The sequence below is a fragment of the Ptychodera flava genome, chromosome 3, assembly GCF_041260155.1.
Source record: "Ptychodera flava strain L36383 chromosome 3, AS_Pfla_20210202, whole genome shotgun sequence".
NCBI lineage: Eukaryota > Metazoa > Hemichordata > Enteropneusta > Ptychoderidae > Ptychodera > Ptychodera flava.
Window position 1 is genome coordinate 25867490 of NC_091930.1, and position 23782 is coordinate 25891271.

Here is a 23782-nt window from a genome sequence, read left to right on the forward strand (position 1 = left end):
CAACCAGTACTCCTTGTCTTCTAATGATCTTTATTTAAAAATACCGACGTTTCGGCAACACACAAGTTGCCTTCTTCAGGGCAAAAGCTGACAAATAAAAATGAGCACAAACAGAAGTAAAAATCGGGCTGATAAAAAGTAAACTGAGAGTAAAAACGAAATAAAATGAGAATTACAATACTTGTGAAAACTGGAATTACAGTGAGTGAAAAAACCACAACTACAGTTGTAAGGCGAAATTAAAAACCAGTAGTGATAAAAAAACAGTGAAAAGCGCTATGACTATAAAAATTAAAGATCAATAAGCCTTTGAAACAAGAATGGTGGTTGAAACAAAGGAACAATGGACTGAAACTGACCTGGGTGCGGAGAGTGGAACTGTACCAGCTGAAGGGGAGGGTCGGAATGGGCAAGTTCATGGTGAAGGGACTCCTAAGACGGAAAAAATAGTCTGAACTAAGGGGTCCCCTAAGTGGTTGGAAAAGGGGAAGAGTTGAAACGCGGGAAAGTAGCTTTATCCTTCTCTTTGGTTAATGCCCTTGGGTGTGAGTGTGTCAATATCTGCAATGTATTTTTGTTCACATAGTCTTCTTTTTCGGGTATTTGTGGTGTGAACTTTGTGTAAACCAGTAGCTTGGAAGTGTGATGGACTGTGGTCGAGTTGATTGAAATGTTCTGAGACTGGGGTGGGTTTACGACTGCGGATTGTGTATATGTGTTCGTATATTCGTCTTTTGAGTTCCCTTTTCGTCTCCCCAAGGTATTGTTTTGAACATTTTGGCAGGTGATAATGTAAATGAGGTTACAGGTGTTGCATGAGATTTTACCGATGATGTTGTGGGTTTTACCTGTTGTGGAGCTGGTGATTGTGTTTGTTTCTGTAATGAATTGGCATTGATTGCACTTGCCGCAGCGTTTAGTTTCACCTGTTGTGGGCTGATGAGGTATTTTTTTGAGGTCTGCTTTACAAGAATTTTTCTAAGATTTGGAGGTTGTCTGAAGGCTGTGATAGGTACTTCCGGAATGGCTTTGTTTATTTCTTTGTCCTCGGAGATGATACCCCAGTGTCTGGGATAATGTTGGAAATCTTAGGGAGAGTGGGGTTAAAGGTGGTGACAAAGGGGATTCTCTTGTGCTGGGGCTTATCAGTGGGTTTTGTGGTAAGTAAGTGGTTTCTTTCTATGTTTCTGGCTTTTTCAATGTAAGTTTTGACAGTTTGGGGTTTGTAGCCTCGTTTCGCAAAGTGATGGGTCATTTCTTTGGTTGCTTTGTCATAAGTTGAATTGTCTGAACAGATACGTCGATAACGGAGAGTTTGGCTCCAAATGACTGAATGAACGTGTGATTAGGATGGCAGGATGTGGCCAGAGATAGGGATGTTTATCTGTGGGTTTGCTGTAGATCGAAGTATGAATAGAGTTGTTTTGTATCGACATATCAGTGTCTAGGAAAGCAATGTGTTTGGAGCTATGTTCTATGGTAAATTTGATGGTTGGGTGTACTTCATTGCAGTGCTGGTGGAATTTCAGGAGGGTGGAGAGGCCATGGATCCAGATAAAGCGGACGTCGTCAATAAATCTACGCCATTGTGTGGGCTGAAGGGGTGTGTTATGAAGGATCGTATTTTCAATTTTGCCCATCGCGAGGTTAGCATATGACGGGGCTACTTTAGAACCCATAGCCGTTCCATGTTTTTGAAGGTAGAAATTGCCTTGGAAAGTGAAGAAGTTGTGTTCAAGAATGAATTGGAGCATTTCAATAAATAGATCTGTATTTTCGACGTTTGTGCATTGTAAGAAATTCTCTGACAGAGTTGATACCAAAATCATGCGGAATGTTAGTATAGAGGGATTTAGCATCAAGGGTGACCAGGAGGGTATTGTCGGGGATATTGATCTGATTGATATCTTGTAAATGGTGATTAGTGTCCTTGATATAGGAGGGGAGTGATTGAACAATGGGTTGAAGGTAATAGTCGACGTACATGGAAAGAGGGGTGGTGAGGGATTGGCATTGGGGAACTATTGGTCGGAGAGGGTTGTCCTTTTTATGTATTTTGGGCAAGCCGTAAAAATGGCCTGGTTTGGGTTCTTGGGGTAGTAATTTCCGAGCAGTTTTATTCGAGATCCAGTTTTTCCTTCTCCAGCGGGTAATTTTCTTTTGTAATTTAAGAGTGTATTCTTCTGTGGGATCAGATGCGAGTTTCTCGTAGAATTTTGTGTCATTGAGTTGTTTCTTACACTCAGATATGTACCAATCGCTATCCATTACCACAATGCTGCCCCCTTTGTCAGCTGGTTTGATAACGATATCATCTCTGTTACGAATTTTCTGAAGTGAAATTCTTTCTTGTTCAGGTAAATTGGGCCAACAATTATTCCAATTATGAGAATTGAGAATATCCCCTTCAACCATATTAAGAAATCTTTCTAAGTTAGGATTGGAGCAGGGCGGAGGGTTGTACTCCGTTTTTTCTTTGGGAAATGGGCCGGGAGGGGTGTCTATCTGTTCTGATGAATTTTCATCACGAAATAAATATGCTAATCTGCATCTCCTTTTGAACTCGTGTATGTCTGATTTTAAAGTAACCATATTTATATTATTTGGGGTTGGGCAAAAAGAAAGCCCCTTGGAGAGAACACGTGTTTCACAATCAGTAAGTTGTTTGGAAGAAATGTTGAAAACAATTTTAGGATCTGAGATAATTTTGTTTTTATGACCTCTATTGTTACGGCGATGTGTTCTGTATCGCCTATTAGATTTACAAGTGTTATTTATATCTTTACCTTGTTTATGTATCAGATTGTTGAGTTTGCGGCTTTGCTTTTGTTTATAGAAACCAGAAATTTTGTTTTGAAAAGCATCTAACTTTCTAATGACCGAATCAATTTGTTGACTGTTCACTTGAACACTTCATGTTAAGGTAGTATGCACCTCGAAGGTAGAACACTTAATTTTTTTGCCCAAACTTATAGGAATATTTAAACCCTTCTCTTTCAAATTCATGAATAAAAATCGGTGGTCACAGTACAGATTTTTTAGATACTGGAGAAAAAACATTACCGGGCTTTACCAATATTTGAAAATAAAAATGGTCGCCATCCCATTGTTAAGTCAATCGAGAAAAATAAGTGACTGTACAAAGAGCTTTAAAATGAATACACACAAATGGTAGATCTTACAAATTACAGAGGTTTGAGTGTTCACGGTAACACGGTGTCACAGTTATCATGTTCACCTCTACCGCTACTCTCAAAGGCACGGAAACGGGCATCCAAATTAATGAAATAGTTTCACATATATGCGCTGTCCTAGTGACATGCATTTGCAAAGATTCGCCGACAGATCATACAGTGTAGATCAAAGAAGAAAACAAATTAAAATGCGATACTTTTTAAGACCTAATGATCACTCTTTGACCTCTTGGCAACCGGGCCTTTGAATTACAAACATACAAATATACTCTCTCTCTCTCTCTCTCTCTCTCTCTCTCTCTCTCTCTCTCTCTCTCTCTCTCTCTCTCTCTCTCTCTCTCTCTCTCTCTCTCTCTGCCAGTGCCCAGTAGTGGAAGCGAATAAAGCGATAATAAACAGCCATTGTTGCGCTTACAATATGTATTTATGTAATTTTTGTTAAATGTTTAACAAATATTTGATTATATCTGTTCCACATGCTAAATGAGATGTGCTGGCAATCGACAGAACTGTGCACCCTTGTCACCCCATCGGGTGAAAAGGTGACTGTAGAGGTGACCTGATTGTCTGTTACCGCGGCTGATAGATAAAGATTAGCTTGTATATTCTTATCAAAGATACTCATAGTTACTTTTTTTCATGTTCAAACATGATGGTTGCATTGTCACCTAGACACCTTTAGCCCTCTGCAGATAGACACAGCATGTGAGTGCGAGGTATTCTAATTTACGGTATGTCTATCACTGTATATAAAAAGAACGAGAGACCCCAAAAAGACGACAATCTCTGCTTAAAAATTAGGTCACGCATGATGTTCAATACATCGCTAAATCGTTATAATTTTTGGTTCTATAGATTCTGAGTGCATTTGAACAAATGCCCGCGACAATGGCTGAATCCACCTTCACTGAGCCAAACTCGATTAGCAAAATGATATTATTTGATTCATTTTGCCAAAATTAACTGCCTGAACCTGTAACACATACACACTCTTTAATTGGCAATGAAGTGATTCGAGATGAAATTTAACAAGAGACAAATAAATGGTTCTGTCAAAGTAGTAAAAACACACAACGTTAAAAGCAAATCATTTGTTATAACACGATCTGCAATTTGTTTAAAATAGAACGGCAGGGTAAAATATTCCAGAATGGTTTCAAATTCTCGCTCTTACATTCTTTATCTATGGTGACATCACTATTGCATTGTTGTTGATTAACCTTACCGAAACTCTTAGAATTCCCTCACCTAATTTTTGTTCTACTGGCCTTGTACGATTCATACACACCCCAAGGGTAGCATCTTGCCTTTTGCCGACATCTTACGGTGGCGTTGAGTTGGTAATATGCATTACAAGTTTATCTAAATCAATTCAAACTATTTCAACATTCACTCAAAATCGCATTTTCTAATGAAGTCTGCGGTGCGCTTATTTCGTTCTGCAATGTGCGTTGGCTGTGAAGGGTTATAACTATTTGGCAAATTACCATTGTACGGGATCTTAAAGAGTCTGAATCCGAAGCTGTTCTCTTCCTGATTTTGGAAATCATTCAACAGAACGACATTGCTGAGTTTCAGCAATCCCATTGGCTAATAGCTTGAGAACTGCATAACGTCAGTACCGTTCCGTAGCCCCGAAACTGCAATTTCATAACCAGACTAATGAACTCTTATGAATCCCCCTTTGTCGCTAAGTTTCACGCTAATTTGAATGTTACTTAACGGTCCTTCATCGTATTGATTCAATTTTGTAATGTGCTGGGCAGACATCAATGGGATTATGTGACGAGTACCTGGAACCTGGTCAGAAGTTGCCGTGTTTCTATTACGGGGGTGGGAATTGCAGCTACCGCCGTCGTATTACTATGTTATCATGTAACCTTAAGGTTATCTCATCTTTAATGAAATATTGCAAAATTCCTAGAATAAAATATCACCTGCCTCTATAATATCCAAAGCGCTCCATTCAGCGTGTGGAGGGCACGCAATAAGCAGCTGTGTTGGGAGTCTCTCAGGTCGCTGTAAGGACATAAAATCGGCTAAGAGGGGTGTTGACGTCAAAAACGCTGTTCAAGAAAAGCCGATTCGGATGCCATGATGTTACTGTCTCGCATGTTTGAACTACTACTGCTTTTGTTGGCTGTGCATACGGGTGAGTTGCCATTGAAAATACGCACGATAGACACGAACAATTTAAAATAACCTGCTCGTTGCCGAATGGCATACTGGAACCTGTTGCAAAGTGTCGTTCGTACTGCGCATTTGTATGACTGTGTTTTGGTCGACCAGACTTTTCATGTCTGATATATCCTTACTTTATCGGTGCGCTAGGTTGAAACATTTAAAGACATTCCTCAAATAGCATATATGGACGCGAGTTTAGCTTTGCTGCCTCTGTACCTTTAAGGACGGAAAGAGACATTTAAGCCACAAGGTTCTGTACATGTAAAGGCGAAAACTGTACTTGAGTATAGAATATGATGACATTATGCCATTCTATTGGATACCAGAATGTTTTCTAACACATTAGTTTGATGTTGTTTAAGGACTTCATGTGCTAAAGAAAAATACTATATACAACTCCACAGCCTGTGCGGGAGCCACGGATTTATGACTTACACAGTAAGTTAAGGTAGAGTTAGTATAGTCCATTTCTTACACAAACAAGCATAACAATGTAAACCATCTGTTAAATTCTCTCTCTCTCTCTCTCTCTCTCTCTCTCTCTCTCTCTCTCTCTCTCTCTCTCTCTCTCTCTCTCTCTCTCTCTCTCTCATATATCCGGCACCCTTCAATGGCGACAGCGAACGCGCAATGGGTTACGAAACCGAACGATACACTAGTCATCCTTGGCGATAGCACTCAGCTGAACTGTAGTTTTACCGAAGACGACCTGGCACATCGTGGTATGTAGGTGTTGGAGAGGCACAGCAGCGGAAACGGACGGGGAGAACTTCCCATGGCCGCGTGAATATGAAGTTATCGGTGACATAGATAGTCATGAATATAACCTCAGGATTTTAAACACAACAGAGACATCGGAGGACATGTACGAGTGTATGGATGTTGATCGACCACACTTCAGTGATACTGCTCTAGTCTTTGTGATAGGTGAGTACAGCAGGTGCTGTATGCAAATGGTGAAGCTATACAGCTATGGATATTGCGGTCCGTAGATTTAGACTGCAGTGACATGCCTGGTGCCGGTCGTTGCTGACTGTAATTGGTGCATTGAATTTAGGAAAAGCAATCTGATATTTGGATCAGAAAACGTAAACTCTAACCTTAGACATTGAATATGAGACAAATTAACATGTTGCCCATTGGATATTGCGCTCAGAAGATCAAGAGTGCAATCATGACACGCCTGGTGCGGGCTGTTGCCTACTGTAATAGGAGCATTGTGCTCTAAAATTAAAGAATTGTAGTATGTCAGCGGGTCGGTAAATGTGAGCCTTCTAATAAAATATGAGACTCGATATATTGCAAGCGGTCCATCGTTTAGGTTTTAGTACCGTAATATGGCTACGTACATTGTGGTCGATCGTTTTGTTAGTCTGGTGACCCTAAAAACTCGCATTCTTTGCAGATACTATACCAGAGTGCTCCGTCGACGGGACGACAAATTTCACTGTCATTACCGGAGACGAAGTCGTCTTCAATTGTACCATATGTTGGACGACAACGTCCTGGTGAACTGGTTTGGTACAACGACGGTCTGGAAGGTTACCGAATCGACGGACACGTGAACACGTGGACGACTACACTGTACAGCGGTGACAACGACGCCTTTTTCCACTGTCGACTGGAACACCACACTCTCCCTCCGTGGAAGTGGCCTGAACTCGCCTGTGGAGAAACGATCGTCATCAGTGTCCACTGTAAGTACCATAAATATTCCCAAACTATAACTTTATCGCATCCAATGCGGCTCTCTCTCTCTCTCTCTCTCTCTCTCTCTCTCTCTCTGTCTGTCTGTCTGTCTTTCTCTCTCTCTCACTGCGACTTAGCCGATTTGTTTATAAGATCGGCGATTTAAGCTTCTAACCGTTGTACCTTCGAGTTCCAAGCACAACAATAGTAAACTGACGGTTGTACGTGCATCGATATTAACATACTTAAACTTACATTTTATTGAATCTGTCAGCATAAAAATTGTAAATCACTACCTGTTGAAATCAAGAATAAAAATCGGGTGTCCCATGCACTTTTTTTGTGCAAGAAAAACAATGCACCAAATGTTTACCGACATTAGGAATTCATAAGTGCGGCCATCCCCTGATTACTCGATGGGAAAAAGAATTTTCGATTTACACAAAACTAAGTCGGAGAAAACGTTATATACGTGTACTTCATGAGTTTCAAAATGACCCCCGCTACAAGTTACAGACCGAAAAGTTACTGTATTCGTTTGAGAGCGCACATATCAACCGCTCGATTATTTTCAAATTGGTTTCGCTCACATAGATTTTTTCAGAGCCATCTAACCTGAAGTATGATTAAATGCAAAAAACAATGCAAATTAATATTGCAACGGTATATTTGCTCGACTTATTTGTATATGCACCCGTGCTGCGATGCATTTTTTTCTTGTCCCTATTTTTTGATTTTGATGATCCCTATCAACGAAACTAAACGAGCGAAACCCAAAGTATATTAAGCGGTTGTTAAATGTTTGTCCCCGAGGTGAAGTCTACAATATAAAGAGTTCTCCGAATTCCGCTCAGTTGCGACAACAGACTTTATTTAAAGGGCAGTAGCAAAGTTCAAACTTGTGTCTATCTATTACAAAGATGGTCCCATCATTACCATCCAAGACGACTCCGGACATGTCGCCGTCGAGGGCGAATTCTACCGGGCCAACTGCATTGTCGACGCTAATCCGGAAGCATTCGTACACTGGGAGTATCAAGGTGACGTGGTAGCCATCGGAAATGATCTTCACCTCGACGACGTTCACAGAAACCAATATGGCAACTACACGTGCTTCGCAAACAATACGCTTTTGGATGACTCGGTCAAGTCTTCGAGTAGCTCGTTTTATTTTGATGTACAGTGTAAGTGGTATATATAATTTTGTTTTGCATTTCATGATTTTTCCATTTCCATTATTTATGCAATGGCGTGATTTAAAAAAAAAAATGTAATTTTAAATTACAGATCGGCCGGAAGCGGTTACGAATGAAACGCTCCCGTGCATAGTAGGCGAGTCTGTGACGCTGCTGTGCGAGGTCGCGGACGCGAACCCGGCGGAAGTCGATTACACCTGGTACCTGGCGAACGGAGACGTTATCCACAGTAACAGGGTTGAGACTGACAACGTAACAGTACACTGGCACGGCGAACATAACTGCACGGCTAGGAATACGTTCTATGACGGATCGGTGGGCATTGGAGGAAGTACCACATTTTTGGATGTGCAGTGTAGGTTTAATTATCTTTCACTCTGTCAGTTCTGTCCTTTTTCGAGCAAAAGTATGTCTAACTTTTGACATTCTCGGTATTATGTCATAATTGTGGGGTTTTTTTTAGTATTCGGATTTTCCTAAAAACAATAATCATGAAAATCTTGCAAAAATTTCAAAATGCTCGACAAATCCAAACATTGCATTTGAACTTAATACAGTATCGCTAAAATTGCACGCTGTGCTTTATTGTTATACTTTTTTGCATGTTATTTTTGATAATTCTAAGATCCACCAATCGTTGAGGATGGTCATCTCATACACAGGGAGGGTGAAACGGTGACGTTGAGTTGCGTGGTGGATTCTAACCCCGCACCGAGCGAGTACACATGGACAAAAGATGGCGACACAGTATCTAGCGAGTCTAGTTTTGTCATCGAAAACGTCGATCGTTCTCATATGGGGGATTACGTCTGTGAAGCTACCAATATCTTCTATGATGGTACAGATGCTACTGGATATGGTGTCGTGCATCTTGACATTCAGTGTAAGTGCAAAGGTGCAATTGAACTTAGCATAAGGTTGTATTTGAGGTAATGCTTGGAGCCTTGCTTCAATGCAGGCAATGGTAGGAGATAAAGATCAAGAGGACAGATGCGTACAGGTAAAATAAATTGCGCGACTGGAGCGAGAAATTGAGGAAATCTTATTATTCCCACAGCAATCAGACAGAATTATTTAAATTCTCGCTGGTACATTGTGAGAAATGCACTCATCGGTGAGAATCAAGTTATAACAGATTATCACCGGTGAAACTGGAAGTTCTCACCGAGCACAATTTCACGGTGAGAATGTATCATACTCCTCATTTACAGGCGAGAATTAACCAGACTTGCCGTTCATTGGTGAGAATAGGGTAGCCTCCCTCGTCTTTCACTGGTGAAAATTAGGCAGACCAATTCTCACCAGCGGCGGAGCAGAAGATTGGCTGAATTTCACCAATGAACGGCGAGTCTGGTTGATTGTCACAAGTGAAATGGTGAGTCTGATATTTTTCGTACTGTCATTCTCACTGTGCTTGGTGAGAATTTTCCAGTCTAACCGTGAGAATATGTTACCATACTGGATTCTAACCAAGGAGTGTATATTTTTACTTGTTACCAGTGAGCAATGAATTCTCACTGATAGCGATGAGAATAACAAGTGACTCTCACCAATTGCGAGAAAGCGTCTCTTTCTCGCTCCAGCTCCAATATTTTCCTATAGTAAATATGTTGAATAAGAAAAAAAGATGTCGAATGAGGGCGTCTTTGTTGATGGTGAGAATCGTTTAGGAGTAATCCATCTTACACATGGTTGCCTCTGTTCGTCTATTACAAAGATGGGCCTGACATAACCATCGTTGACGAGACAGATCATTTCACAATCGAAGGAATGAACTACCGGGCTTCCTGTGACGTAGACGCGAATCCGGAAGCTTCCGTGTACTGGGAGTACCCGGATGATTCCATCGTTGTCAGCAGTGAAGTTCTACTTGAAGAAGTAACTCGCATCGAAAGTGGGGTGTATACGTGTTTCGCTAATAACACACTTTGGGACGGATTTGAGGGATCTTCAAACGAATCATTTTACCTAGACGTACAGTGTAAGTTGATCTTCAATTTTGTGTCCGTCAATCAATTATTTTTACCGCCTGTCTCTTAACTTTCTGAAGTTAAAGAATTTTTGACTTTAACAATGCAAATAACTGTCCGTAATGTTGTAAGACAACCGCCATCTTATTTTCTTGGTCTCAGAACACGTGACGCTGACTAGAAGCCTCACATACAGTACTCTACCAGTATTTGACAAAATTGCCCCTTTTAAAATGATTTCGTGTATGTAGGAATTAGATAGAATAACTAAAATTTGAAGTTGTCTGCGCGGAGAACAAACAGTAAGGTTTATTAGCCTGTTTTGCCCGGAACGAACGAAGTCTTGTCATATAAGTTGTACGACAAGCTTTCTGCTATTTTTGGCAGGCATCAATAATAGTTCACGTATCTCGTTCCATCGTAGATCCGCCTTTGGTAGATAACGCAGAAATAGTAGAAAAAGAAAGCGAATCCGTCACTTTAACTTGTGAAACGGATTCTAATCCGACACCATCGGAGTACAGTTGGACTAAAAATGGTGACGTCATTGGGACTGAATCTACCTATGTCGTCGACAGCCTCGGTCGCTCTGATTCAGGGAACTACACGTGCGCAGCTACCACTGTGTTCTTTGACGGCTCACGCGCCACTGGCTACGGTGTCACACAGCTTGATGTCCAATGTAAGTGTTATGGAGTGAGTTGATATATCACTTACGCCGTAAATGCACGGAAGGCAAATAAGTATAACATTTGCATATGAGCAGAAGTACCAAGCAATAACACAACGTTCAGTGATTTATTTTGCTGCAAACAATTTTTTTTCAATAGAGTTAACAAATGAATGGCGGTTTTTTTGAATTTCAATCAGTTATTTTTTTCTCTACTGCCAAATTTAACACTGATGCCACTGATATTTAATTCTTTGATTTTTTTAAAAAAAGAATGGTCTCTTACAAAGTCTTTGAGCAAAAATTAATGTCAAAAGAAAATCTCGACTAACGAATTACATCTTTACATACCTTAAAAGATGACACTTATATATTATTCAAACCATATGAGCTTTTGAACGAAACAAAAATCTATTCGACGAGATATCTATTCAAGGAGGTGTGAGTGGGCTTTCTCAAAACAAATTTAGTTCATTTCGATGCAGCCACAGAAAATCCGGGGACGTTTTGGTTACACGTCAAAAAAGTTATTATGGTATTGCATGTGTTTTCTTCAAAAGACGGACCAGACATTACAATTGTCGACGACACGGGGTATACCACGGTCGAGTTCAGGACATACCGAGCCTTTTGTGAAGTTGACGCAAATCCAGAAGCGTTTGTACACTGGGAATACCCGAACGGTGGCCCGGTTATTGGACGTGATCTTTTGCTCGTAAATGTACTCAGGAGCGACGATGGTAACTACAGTTGTTTTGCGAATAACACATATTGGGACGGTTCGGTTGGATCATCCATTGATTCATTTTATCTTGACGTACAATGTAAGTTCAAAAATTTCATATTGCCTCTTTATACGGCTTGCTTAAATATTTGTTATAAATGTAGAACTAGCCTCGGAGACAAAATTTTGGACACTCAAAAATTATTATCTTTTCTGATCTTGCTCTTGTTGGGACTCATTTTAAAGCTTCTGGCGAAAAAAAAACCCCAACATTTCAACGGCTTTTGTTTTTCGAAAAACGAAAATACCATGGCGGATGGTGGCCATTTTGAATTTAAAGTACGGGTACATTTTGGATGATTTATTTCTCGAGTTGCAAAATTGTTGCCGATTTTTATTATTGATTGTGAAAAAGAATTATTGAAAGATTCCTTCTGAAAAGTTTGAGCAAAAGTTTAAGTCTTCTACTACAGAGGCGCATACTACCTTATTAATACATTTCTGTCTCAGCCTTTCGATACCCAAACTACTGTAATTTGTGGAAATGATATTGTACTATATTGTACACCACAGTTCCCCCGGAAGTGGTATTAGCTGACACTGTGACACGCAAGGTTGGCGAAGAGGTCACACTGACCTGCGGGGTCACTGATGCAAACCCGGAAGAAGTCGACTACACCTGGTATCTTGTCAATGGAGACATCATTAACGATTACATCGTAGATATACCTGACGTGACATTAGATTTACATGGCGAACAAAATTGTACAGCTATTAACACTTTTTACGATGAGTCAAGAGGAATTGACAGCGAGACGCTGTTCCTAGACGTACAGTGTGAGTTTATCTTTCTTTTCACTATTTTGAAGATCTTTCTATTGAACTAATCTAACATGCTGTATATGCTGAATACGCTTGTCATGTGATTGAGTAAAACACTCAGGCCTTTGGCCTCAGTTCATTCTGTTAGTAATGCACCGATCGTTCAGAAGAAGTCAGGCTACATAAAACACCTAAATCGGCATGTCAATAATTTACCATTCCATTGCAGATCCTCCCGTTGTCAAGAGTGATGACGCAGTTTGCAAGGAAACCGAGTCGGTCACTTTGCAGTGTCATGCGGACGCCAACCCTATGCCTTCGCTATACGAGTGGTATAGAAACGATGAAGTTGTCTCTGATGAATCTACTCACTTCATAGAGAATGTGAATCGATTGGACTCAGGAGACTACAACTGTACAGCTACCAATGAATTCTACGATGACACAAGCGGTTCTGGCCATGACGTTGCTTACCTTGACGTTCAGTGTAAGTATTTTACCGAATGACTAAGTGTTTACACCATGTGTTATTTTTGATATCTGCGATAACCAGTATTTTTGTGTCGCGAAGTATTGCTTACTTGAGAAACGGTGCAATGTTAATCTGCATTCTCACTGGGTTTTGATGTCTTTAGATTATCTCTGACGCTGTTTAAATGGCCCAGTAGGTAGGTAGGTAGGTAGGTAGGTAGGTAGGTAGACAGACAGGTAGATAGATAGGTAGGTATTTGTAGGTAGGTGGGTAGGTGACTTGGTGACTAGATAGGTAGGTAGGTAGGTAGATAGCTAGCTAGCTAGATAGATACATGCATACATAGATACAAAGATAGATAAATAGATAGATAGATAGATAGATAGATAGATAGATAGATAGATAGATAGATAGATAGATAGATATAGATAGATAGATAATTGATTGATTGATTGACTGATTGATTAAGAGATAGACAAGTAGATATATCCCAATTTGCTATTAAGTCGATAAGTTTACGAATAGATGACATCGTATGATTAGGGTACTCTGTTGAATTCCTGTCTGCCAATCTTCTTGTTTCTATCAGCGTAAGGTTCCTACGTACGAAGTGTTGTGTTCCCCGGATGTAAATGCTGTCATTGTATGCTATTTAAAATTCCTTCTGATCTTATAACTCCGAGGAATTTCATATATTTACGGTGCGGTGTGCGTCACACTTAGTAAATCATATAACCATCTTACGTAGGTGTAATGAACAATGCCTTTTTAAAGATATTGTAATCATGCACTTTAAAGCTCGCAAATACATTACCAGGGGGTCTCAAATTTAACCCCATGCGAATTTGATTTATTTTTTTGTATATTTACACTGATTGTGGAGGGGATCAAATGACAAAAATAAGGGCTTATACACTTGCTGCGACATTCGCTGAAACCTATAGAAAGAAAGAAGACGAAACACAAAACTCGAACTCTGGTCTTGTCATATGTCACAGTTACTTAGGCGAATGGAATATGACGTTGAGTAATTGAAATGTTATCAAATACTTTGATAGGTCTTCCACCGAGGGTCGAAATGTGTCTGAAACGTGATAAGATAAATTTTAAATAAATAGCCAGAGTCAGACCTTTGATACTATGACGTTTGCTAATATTGATACCAAGTTTCGGTGGTCGAATTTTTTTCAATAGTTTAAGCGATGAAGGAAACATATTTCCGTGGGATCACACATCAATATATATTTCATGGTGTAGGGTGGTGGAGGGCCTGGCATCTTGCAAAAGCGCAAAATACAGCTGGTTCCGGTGACTTCGCTTATTGTATACGGCTAATGAATGTTGGATTCGTTACAGCCATCGTTTTCATTTGACCCTGAAAATAAGACAATATTTCAGTCTGATGCGACTACTTGAGCTAAGAAGTATCAATCAAAATAAAAGCTAATCTCGCGATAAATGTGAATTGTATATGGTCGGCATAATTCAATGGCGGTATTAAACAACAACAACAACAACAGCATCGGCGACGAAGACGACGACGACAACGACGATAACAACGACGATGGCATACAGTTCTTTTTCCCCCAATTTTTTGCAGTGAATAGAAAACGTCCATCGAACGGGAAATGGACAGATAATAACAGACGGAATGTCATGGTGATTGCATTAGAATGCAAAGTACATCACAGAAGGCTCATACTCACCCTAAAGTTAAAACACAAGATAACACCACCAAGCTAATATAAAATGTGTTCTTTTTGCTCTGCCACCGTGTCGACACGGTGACACGTTAGTTTTTAAAATCTGCACTTTTTTACAGCAACAATGTCTCCATCTGAAATGTATCAAGGGTTGTCAGTTCTAAAATTGTGTTAGTCCTTTCAGCTATGCATGATTGCTCGTAGAAAGATCGCATGTTACAAAGAATTTAGTCTTCCGACAAGACCTGCCGGACTTACAGTGTAAACATATTGGACGGCATTGAAACAGCTCACGACATCTTGAGAACTGAAGCTGGTGTCTACCTTTGCTTTACGAAAAACACGTTTTCTGACGACTACCTCGTATCCTCAAATGTATAATTTTATCTTGACGTAAAGCGTAAGTGCATACACTTCTATCTCTTATTTTTTCTCGTTAATTCAACACGCTTTACTAATCATTGCCTAGAATAAAAATGTGCTCTGCATTTTACTCCGCAGTTCCCCTCAGAAGTCGAAGTACTCCAGACAGTTCTGTGCAAGACCGCCAAAAATGTTACTCTGACCTGGCACGCAAAACTCAGGAGACCCCGGCCGGCAGTGATGGTTAACCCTTGATACAGAGCAAGAAGAACACATTTTATATTAGCTTGGTGGTGTTATTTGTGTTTTAACTTCAGGGTGAGTATAAGCCTTCTGTAATGTACTTTGCATTTCACTGCAATCACCATGACATTCTGGTTTTTCATTCTCTGTCCATTTCTCATTCGATGGACGTTTTCTATTCAGGGCAAACGTTTGAGGGAAAAAAAGTACTGTATGCCCTTTGTGTATGAAAACCTTTATTGCAAGACCAAGTTTAGTGCCCCTGCCGTGACAAAAATGAAAATTGGCGCTTTTGGTATCTGTACGGACGTTTAGAAACATTGAATCACACGTAAAAATTTGCTTTAGCAGGCTGTCGAATTACTCGGACCCGGTCCAGGACTGAAACTCGACAAAAAGACAGTAATATTGTCCTCTCATTTCAGATACCCCTACTGTGGAAATACTTACGTCATACAGAAGGAAGACGAATCGTTTACTCTGAATTGTGTTTCGAGTGTTTCATTGTAGGTCATAATGTGGCATCGTTGTTGTCAAACAGACGCACTTACCACATCGACAAGGTTAATCCAGCCGATACCGGGAACTACACTTGTTTTGCCACCAATATGTTCTAAGACTGTACCAAAACCACTGGCCTATGGTGTTACACAACTAAGAGCCACGTGCAAGTTATAGAACGCAAGTTGGCTTTGACAAAAGGGTTAAACCGAACGTCGCTCAAAAGAGCACAATATGGCGGTAGGCAGGTACCTCACATGTCAAGATGATAATCAAAAGCATCTGATACACATTTGAGTAGTCCAACAAAAATACACTTTGAGGTAACTGGCGATCCCATCGAAAGAAGAAGTGATGAAGGAACATTGCAGGGCAAATGTGCTTTGGACATCTACAATACGATCTCGCAAGAATTGTCTTCCGCATTGTGGTCTCTATTCAAGACACGAACTCAGATTACGGATGAACGACACCATGGGTTGTGCCGACATAAAAGCAGACATAATATATTTTGATTCATGGAAAAACCTGAAGCTTTCTGCGTTCAGTGAACATCATTCAGGTTGACATTATTGTCGCGCTCGGAAAAAATGCAGCTTAAAAGCCTTGCTCAAGAAATGAAAGCTTGATTATGAAGTTTCGACCTAGGTAACTGTGATCAGCTACGCCATACGTATAAACATAGCAACGTGAGAGCCGTGAGTGACAAAAAGACTTAATAAAAACAGAAGTCAGAGTTTATTGAAATGATTTAACAAGGACTCACTGCCCCTAGCAACTGACTTATCGCTTGTGCGCCCAGTGTGGGATAGCATAATTATGTTTGCTCTGAGACAAGACCTTATCTCAGCGGCGCCAGTATGCAGCCTGGCAAAACAACGTTTGTAAACAACGAATTAATCACTTCTGGAATCGTAAAGCTTTAGATCAGCAAAAATGTAGAAATGAATGTTAAACATAACAAGATGAAAAAAAATTATATTCACACGAAATTCTTCCCAATTCTAACTGTTGAATAAATTGATCGCTTTTGAAATAACAATATCGAGTTTCTTGTTTCATTTAACACTTTTGACAAATGTATGGAGTCGTTGTTGTATATCTTCGGGTTAAAAAGGTGTCGGATTATACAATATACACGAAGCCCTGTTTCACAGAAATCAATATACATAGACGAATGCTTTCATTTTGTGTAATGGCATCAATATATAATGACTGGTAATTAGGGTAAAGGCATACGTTACTTGTCCTAGGGCCTGAGGTTAGCCCGACACCGTCTCCTTCACTATATCATACACTATGGGAAACAGTGTTATGTTTGACTCTCAAGCCTGAGAACGCATTATGTTACCTAAATACAGCCAGAAAATATGCTTTCAGATTGTAACGCACTGTATCGTCTTTTCTCACAAAAAAATACAGAGTTCCTCAGGCGCCCACACCGCTCGTCTTTTCAGTGCGCTCTAGGGCGAGTGCGAGCGTAGACAATACTTTAAAACTTATCCAGTCAACAGCTATTCTGGACTATTAGCCACAGAATAGTCTGCTAATCGGTCAGCCGTCATCTGTCTCTTCCGGCGTTTCAACCCACAATAAGTCTAGACCAAGGAACAGTTAATGTACGAATGGGGACAGATTTTTTAGATGAGGCGTGTTGCAATTCTTTCTGTCCAATTTAATCACTGGTAACATTTCAGCCAGCTGCTATCGCGTCTTCTTTCTGTTCCCAGATTCGCCGAGCGTCAAAGATGGACAAATCGTGTGCAAGGAAGGTGACGGCATTACCCTGACCTGTGAGGTTGATGCTAACCCAGCACCGTCAAGTTACACGTGGACAAAAGACGAACGTGAACTCTCGAGTGAATCTAGTTACAACATCCCCGCTGTGGATCGATCCGACTCGGGGGACTACATCTGTACAGCTACCAATGTGTTATATGACGGTACAGAAGAGAGTGATAGTGGTTCGACTCAAGTTGATGTCCAGTGTTAGTATGGTTTTTGTACCTTGATATGATTTGGACAGGGAGCAATTCCTAAGCATAGAAACTTATATTTCACCAATAATAAAAAGATTATAGTATGTGTTTTGTAATTGTTTGAATAATATTCAAAAACGTAATATAGGAAGTGACTTCTCATACGACTGTCTTCTTTTGTTCAGACTCCTCACCCGTCACCATAACGACAACACCATCCGATATCGCAGAAGGGGACGATGTCATCATTGAGTGCAATGCGGGGGAGGGCAATCCAGACCCGTACAGGTCAACTTTGACCTATGGCGAATCAATCATCGAGGAGGATACTGGTACCAAGTTAACGCACGAAATAACCAATATCCGTACATCAGACGCCGGAGTTTATACATGCACTTTCTACACGAAATTTTACGATGATAACGAAGACGTTAGGCATGATTGGAAGATATAGTCGTGCATTGTAAGTACGTAGAATATGAGAGAGAGAGAGAGAGAGAGAGAGAGAGAGAGAGAGAGAGAGAGAGAGAGAGAGAGAGAGAGAGAGAGAGAGAGAGAGAGAGAGAGAGAGAGAGAGAGAGAGAGAGAGAGAGAGAGCCCTCGCATCAGCTTTTCACTACTTGACTTTGACTCTTGACTTCAACAATGAGCCAAGGCTCGGTCCTTTTCGATGTAGGCAAAGTTAACAGTAGATGCCATTCTTCATTTACGATATTTTCATTTGTCATTGAAATGACACTTAATGTTTCATTACTATTCCACATTTTGGCAAAGATCGAAATAAGGCAATAGCAACCAATCAGCAATGGGCAATTTCACTTAATACTCTGTCTGTCTGTCTGTCTGTCATTGTCTCTCACTCCATCTCCCTTCTCTGTCTGTCTGCTTGTCTGTCTGTCTGTCTGTCTGTCTCTCTTGGTCTTTCTCTCAAGATTCTGCAAGCATATTGCCAGAAAGCACCACTGAATTTACAGTCGGTATCGGAGATACGCAGTCCCTTGGCTGTACAGCTGAAGGGTTGCCTACCCCGGATATTATCTGGTTAGATGTCAACGATGAGGAAATAACGGGCGAGGACGACAATCTCGTGATTAGCGGGACTACGACGAGGGATACCAGCTCGACCAGTACACTGTCTGTTACTGTCGCCGACGACGACTATTATGGCACTTACACATGCGAAGCGTCGAATTGGGTCCCGCCAGAAGATCAGCGGGAATTTGAAATCAGAAAGCCTGATGGTAAGCCAGGAATTATACATAGAACTCAACGTGCGCCCATACCTCGATTTTGATCTATAAGAATCTTCGGTGACGTTAGGTTCACACTGTTGTCCTTATTACTCTTCTTTAACACAAATGAAACTGAAACGTTTCTGCTAATCAGTCAGACGATAAACCACTGAAATGTAGTGAGAGATTTTCAAGGGTGGGAAAATGATACATTTTGCTTAAAGGAAATATATCTGTGTATTGTTCATTGTGAGTCTATTTGACCGATGAATATGTAGTGCTGCCACTGAAATAGATTGCTGTGCATGTGATCATAGACTACGTAGATTTACATGTAGGAGCAGGTCGTATCAGGTAGTCGTGGTGGCAGTGCATAATTACGTTATTGCTCTTATTGCTTTGGTGTCGACAACGATGGCGACGACAACGAAGACGTTGATAACGACCTTCAAGAAGAAGAAGAAGATGACGATAATGATGATGACGATGATGATGATGATGATGATGATGATGATGATGGCGATAATGATAATAATAATGACATCGTTTTACCGAGCTTCTAAATTTTCTTTTAGTTATTTTTTTACCGATATCAATTTTAGTGTTGTTACCTTTCCGCTATTCTATCCCATGCAGATGGAGTGAACGCCGGTGCGGTAGCAGGGACCGTTTCTGCGTGGTAATTGCAATAGCAGTGATTATAATTATTATTGCAATCTATGTCTACCGCCGGAGGACAACATGGAGAGAAAACATGCCAGTCAGGTAATGAAGGTGTTTTGTGCCTTTGAAAATTATTAGGATTGGCTCCTATATCTTTTTGCTGCATCTTGAAAACCAGAAATTAATATGAAACACGATTGTAACGAATTCGGGATAATATGAGTGTAAATTACGTCGGCTTAATCTGCAAATATGCTTTGTTTTTTAGCTCCGCTGTCAGCGACGCGGAGCTTATTAAATAGATTGATTTTCTGTCGTCGTCCGTCGTCTTCCATCGTCGTCGTCGTCGTCCGTCGTCCGTCAACAATTACCTTCTCCTCTGAAACCGCAAGTCCAATTGCTTTGAAATTTTACATGCAGTTTACTAGGGGTGACCTCACTTAAGTTTGTTCAAATCATGGTGAAATTTGCATATTTGTATTTTCGCCGTTTATAGTAAAAAATCTTCTTCTCTAAAACCGCTTGTCCGCTTGCTTGAAATTTGATATGCAGTTTACTTAGGGTGACTTCAGTCAGATTTTGTTCAAATCGTTGTGAATTTTGCATATTTGCATTTTAAGGCAATTTTTGTCGTTTTTGGTAAAAAAATATTTAAACATCTTCTACTTCAAAACTACCCGTCAGATAGCTTTGATATTTGGTACATATGTCCCTAGGGATGATCTATATAAGATTTGTTCAATTTGTGCAGAAATATGCAAATTTGCATTTTTAAGGCAATTTTTGCCATTTTTGGTCAAAAAATGTATTTCTTAAAAGGTACTGCTCTACTAGCTTTGAAATTTGGTATACAGCTTTCTACAGATAAACTAAGTAATATATTGAATTTCTGATGAAATCTGCAATTTTGTATTTTTGGGGCAATTTTTGCCATTTTTTGGTCAAAATATTTTATGCTCAAAAACATTACTCATCAGATAGCTTTGGTTGACGTGTTCTTAGGGATGATCCGATGTGATATTTTCAAATTATGATGAAATCTTCAATTGTGTATTTTTGCAGCTATTTTAGCCACTTTTTCTGCTCACTTAAATGAGCTGTCAAAGATTTCCACCTTCGTCATCAACATGTGTCAAAAATAGTATTTTCTACGTAAATACAGCGGAACTATATCGGCCGCTAGGTCGCTTGTTAAGTTATACACTTGTTCACCGAGTAATTTGTAATTATATAGCAATGCTCAGATATGTGATACCTTACAGTTTTGAGAAATCTGAAAATGTGAAGATCCAATTATCCCAAATTCCGTTATGTTAATGTTTATGTACATGTACCCTCTGCCTTGATTGGTCTGCGAAAGATGCAACTAATCGCTAATAACAACTGATGAGTTTTTGCGGAAATATTGTTACAATTTCGTTATTTTGTCATTGGTCGATTATCAAATGTACTTTCCCGGTATTATGCCGAAGATGCCAGTGGTGTGCAGTTTTTGCCTAATAGCTACTCATGGACCATAACAATACAAATATTGCTTCATTTTTAACACACAAAAGTCAATCTATCTTTGCGATAGTTACATAACACGCCACTTACTTTTCCTACAGTGATGGCCAGACAAGTGCAGAAAAGGCAGAGAGCTCGGCAAAGCCAACGGACGAGAATTTTAACAAAAGTTCAGTGGAGTAAGACGCTCGAATTGAAGAATACATGTTGTTTTGTTTTGTTTTGTTTTCGTCAAGTGTGTTGGAAATCGATTGTAAGATACATGAAAAATCCGATGTACGAAGCTATAAATAGATTGGAATTATGTGAAGTTAGAAGAGTTTAGAAACTGCCTAGCTATGATTATGTAAGCATTAACATGTACATTGGGTAAACATGCTTCATTATCTATGAAGACCAAGAAATGAGCATTGGTGAAGAGAGCAATCTTAAAGAGTCTGAGAGTCTGAAATAGAAATATGTTACTTATATTCGTTTATCAAGTTAATTATTCCCCATCATGTACAAAATTGAGTGCTGTAAAAATGATGAAATGACTGAGAATAGCATTCGCTTGACCTGATGACGTGACAGGTAAATTATCAGAGTATGGGACGCAGTTCTTTAATTGAGTGATATATCAGACTGTAAACCCTTATACAGTTACTGAACATCTTTTATTAAAAACTGCACCATGAATTTGGACATGAACCTTTTTAAAATAATATCTTTCGAATGTATTCCACGAGAACAAGAATGGGTGTATTTGTGAGGCTAAATAACAGTTCACTGTTTTATGTACATATGTTATATAAGATGGACATTTTTTGGTTTGGTGCTTTATATTTTTAAATTTTGGGCTGAAGCCCCAGTCCAGCAGTGGTCCCAAGTATATCCAAATACAAAATGAATTTCGAACTTTGACTGAATAATCAATATTGCTATGTTGACAACCTAGAGACCACACCGACATGGGAGAACAATAGACATTTTGAAGTAACAAAAGCGTATGAAAGAGCCGTTTAGCCAGTCTTTGTTCCGGAACATGTAATTTTGTGTATTTTGAATAAATCTTTTGTCTGTAATTAAGAATACATGGCTCAATCGATATAATGTTAACAGTAGTCACGTTTTACCTTATCAAGACCTTAAAGAAAGACAAAAACCATGGCACCACGTGAAATGATTTTCGGTGTAATATGGTGTAGGATTTTCTTACGTTATAAACTAGGTCCATAGGAACAGCATAAAGCCTGTCACAAAACAAATTACGTTTCATATTTGTTTAATCAAGGACGATGGTGAGGCAGAAAGCGTCTCGGGTAGAGATATTTGAACTCTCAAATTTCTACAGTTCTTTTCTGATCTACCACTTGTTGGCGCTCATTTTAAAACTCTCTGAAAAAGAAAAAAAAATCATTGCCTTTGTTTTCCGTCAATCCAAAATTCGATTACTTTAATTTAATTTGCTGGCGGGCATTTTGAATGTCAAATATCGCAAAATGTTTGGTAATTTGTTTCTTTACACAGCAAGAAAACTACAGGCAGAATTCGGAACATGCCTGTAACAGGGTCTGATCAGTACCTGTAACAGTCCCCGAGAAATAATCTCTGTCACAGGACCTTCAAAATTGGTCAGATATCAGGGGTTTATGAACAAGTCCGTGTCAGGACTGGTATAACAGGAATGTATACAGTGATGTAATTGTGATTGTATACATTGCTGTGACCTCATGGCCGAAATACTGGTGTAGAAACAGTGATTTCAGAGGTATAAATTTCCAGATAAATGAGCCGATTATGAGTACAGGCAAAATTGTATGCACATTAAGAGAATTACAGGTCTGTATTCACATTGCCGTGTACAGTCCTGTAAAGACAGTGTTTGGACAGGCAGAAATTTCGGGACCTGTCACATTACTGTGTCTACAGCACTGGTTACATCACAGCACTGGCCACAGACCCGTACATCAGCCCCTGTAACAGCAATGGGACGTCTTTGCTGACACAGACCTGTGCCACAGGGTTGTGTCAAGGGTCTGTACAGGGCATGTCACAGGGGGAAAATGGTTATTTGACGTGGCTTAACACTTTGTACCTTAATCCCCCGTTTCTATTGACTTGGAAAGATATGAATTGACGAACGCTTCCTTAAAGTGAGCAAAATTTTAAGTCTTTCACTTTCGAGGCACCTACTTTACCTTTAATAGTAAATTAAAGCACAAAGTCCCAATGAAATTATAATCACCAGCCGGACTAAATCTAACTCCCTACTTGGAATTTCTGCTATGAAGATTTTAGAGAATTAACATGGTTCCGAATATTAGCAAAGACATAAAAATGTAGTCTGATGCATGTGTGGGACAAATCATTCAGGTATTGTGGTGAAGTTATAATGAAACGATGGATTTATTTGACAAATAATAAATTCAAAGACAGTGAGGGGAATGCTATAGTGCAGAGAGAGAGAGAGAGAGAGGAGAGAGAGAGAGAGAGAGAGAGAGAGAGAGAGAGGAGAGAGAGAGAGAGAGAGAGAGAGAGAGAGAGGGGGGGAGGGAGAGGGAGAGAGAGAATATTTCCAGTGAAATTGTGAATTTTTACTTGGTTGTTATGGCCTTGTTTCGATCTTCGTCAAAAAGGTGGCATGGTCAAAGTCACACACTGTGTCTTATATGACACATGAAAATAGGGG

The 23782-nt window shown here is 39.8% G+C and overlaps 1 protein-coding gene across 1 annotated transcript; it reads left to right on the forward strand.

Annotated features, from left to right (window-relative positions):
• Window positions 1-320: 320 nt before the first annotated feature.
• On the forward strand, window positions 321-22177 carry LOC139128708 (cell adhesion molecule CEACAM5-like). The gene is made up of 14 exons (XM_070694442.1): window positions 321-409; window positions 1093-1160; window positions 1513-1646; window positions 6784-7075; window positions 7988-8251; window positions 8355-8618; window positions 8889-9146; window positions 9981-10244; window positions 10658-10915; window positions 17462-17719; window positions 17896-18173; window positions 18643-18951; window positions 19579-19707; window positions 21213-22177. The coding sequence occupies exons 1-11, from the start codon at window positions 321-323 to the stop codon at window positions 18162-18164; spliced, it is 2418 nt and encodes an 805-aa protein (XP_070550543.1). The 3' UTR covers window positions 18165-18173; window positions 18643-18951; window positions 19579-19707; window positions 21213-22177.
• Window positions 22178-23782: the final 1605 nt, after the last annotated feature.

Coding starts and splice junctions, on each gene's coding strand:
- LOC139128708 (XM_070694442.1), top strand. CDS start 321: ATGGTGGTTGAAACAAAGGAACAATGGACTGAAACTGACCTGGGTGCG. Junction 1,647..6,783: donor TCAATTTTGCCCATCGCGAG/GTTAGCATATGA, acceptor CATTCTTTGCAG/ATACTATACCAGAGTGCTCC. Junction 17,720..17,895: donor GACTCAAGTTGATGTCCAGT/GTTAGTATGGTT, acceptor TCTTTTGTTCAG/ACTCCTCACCCGTCACCATA.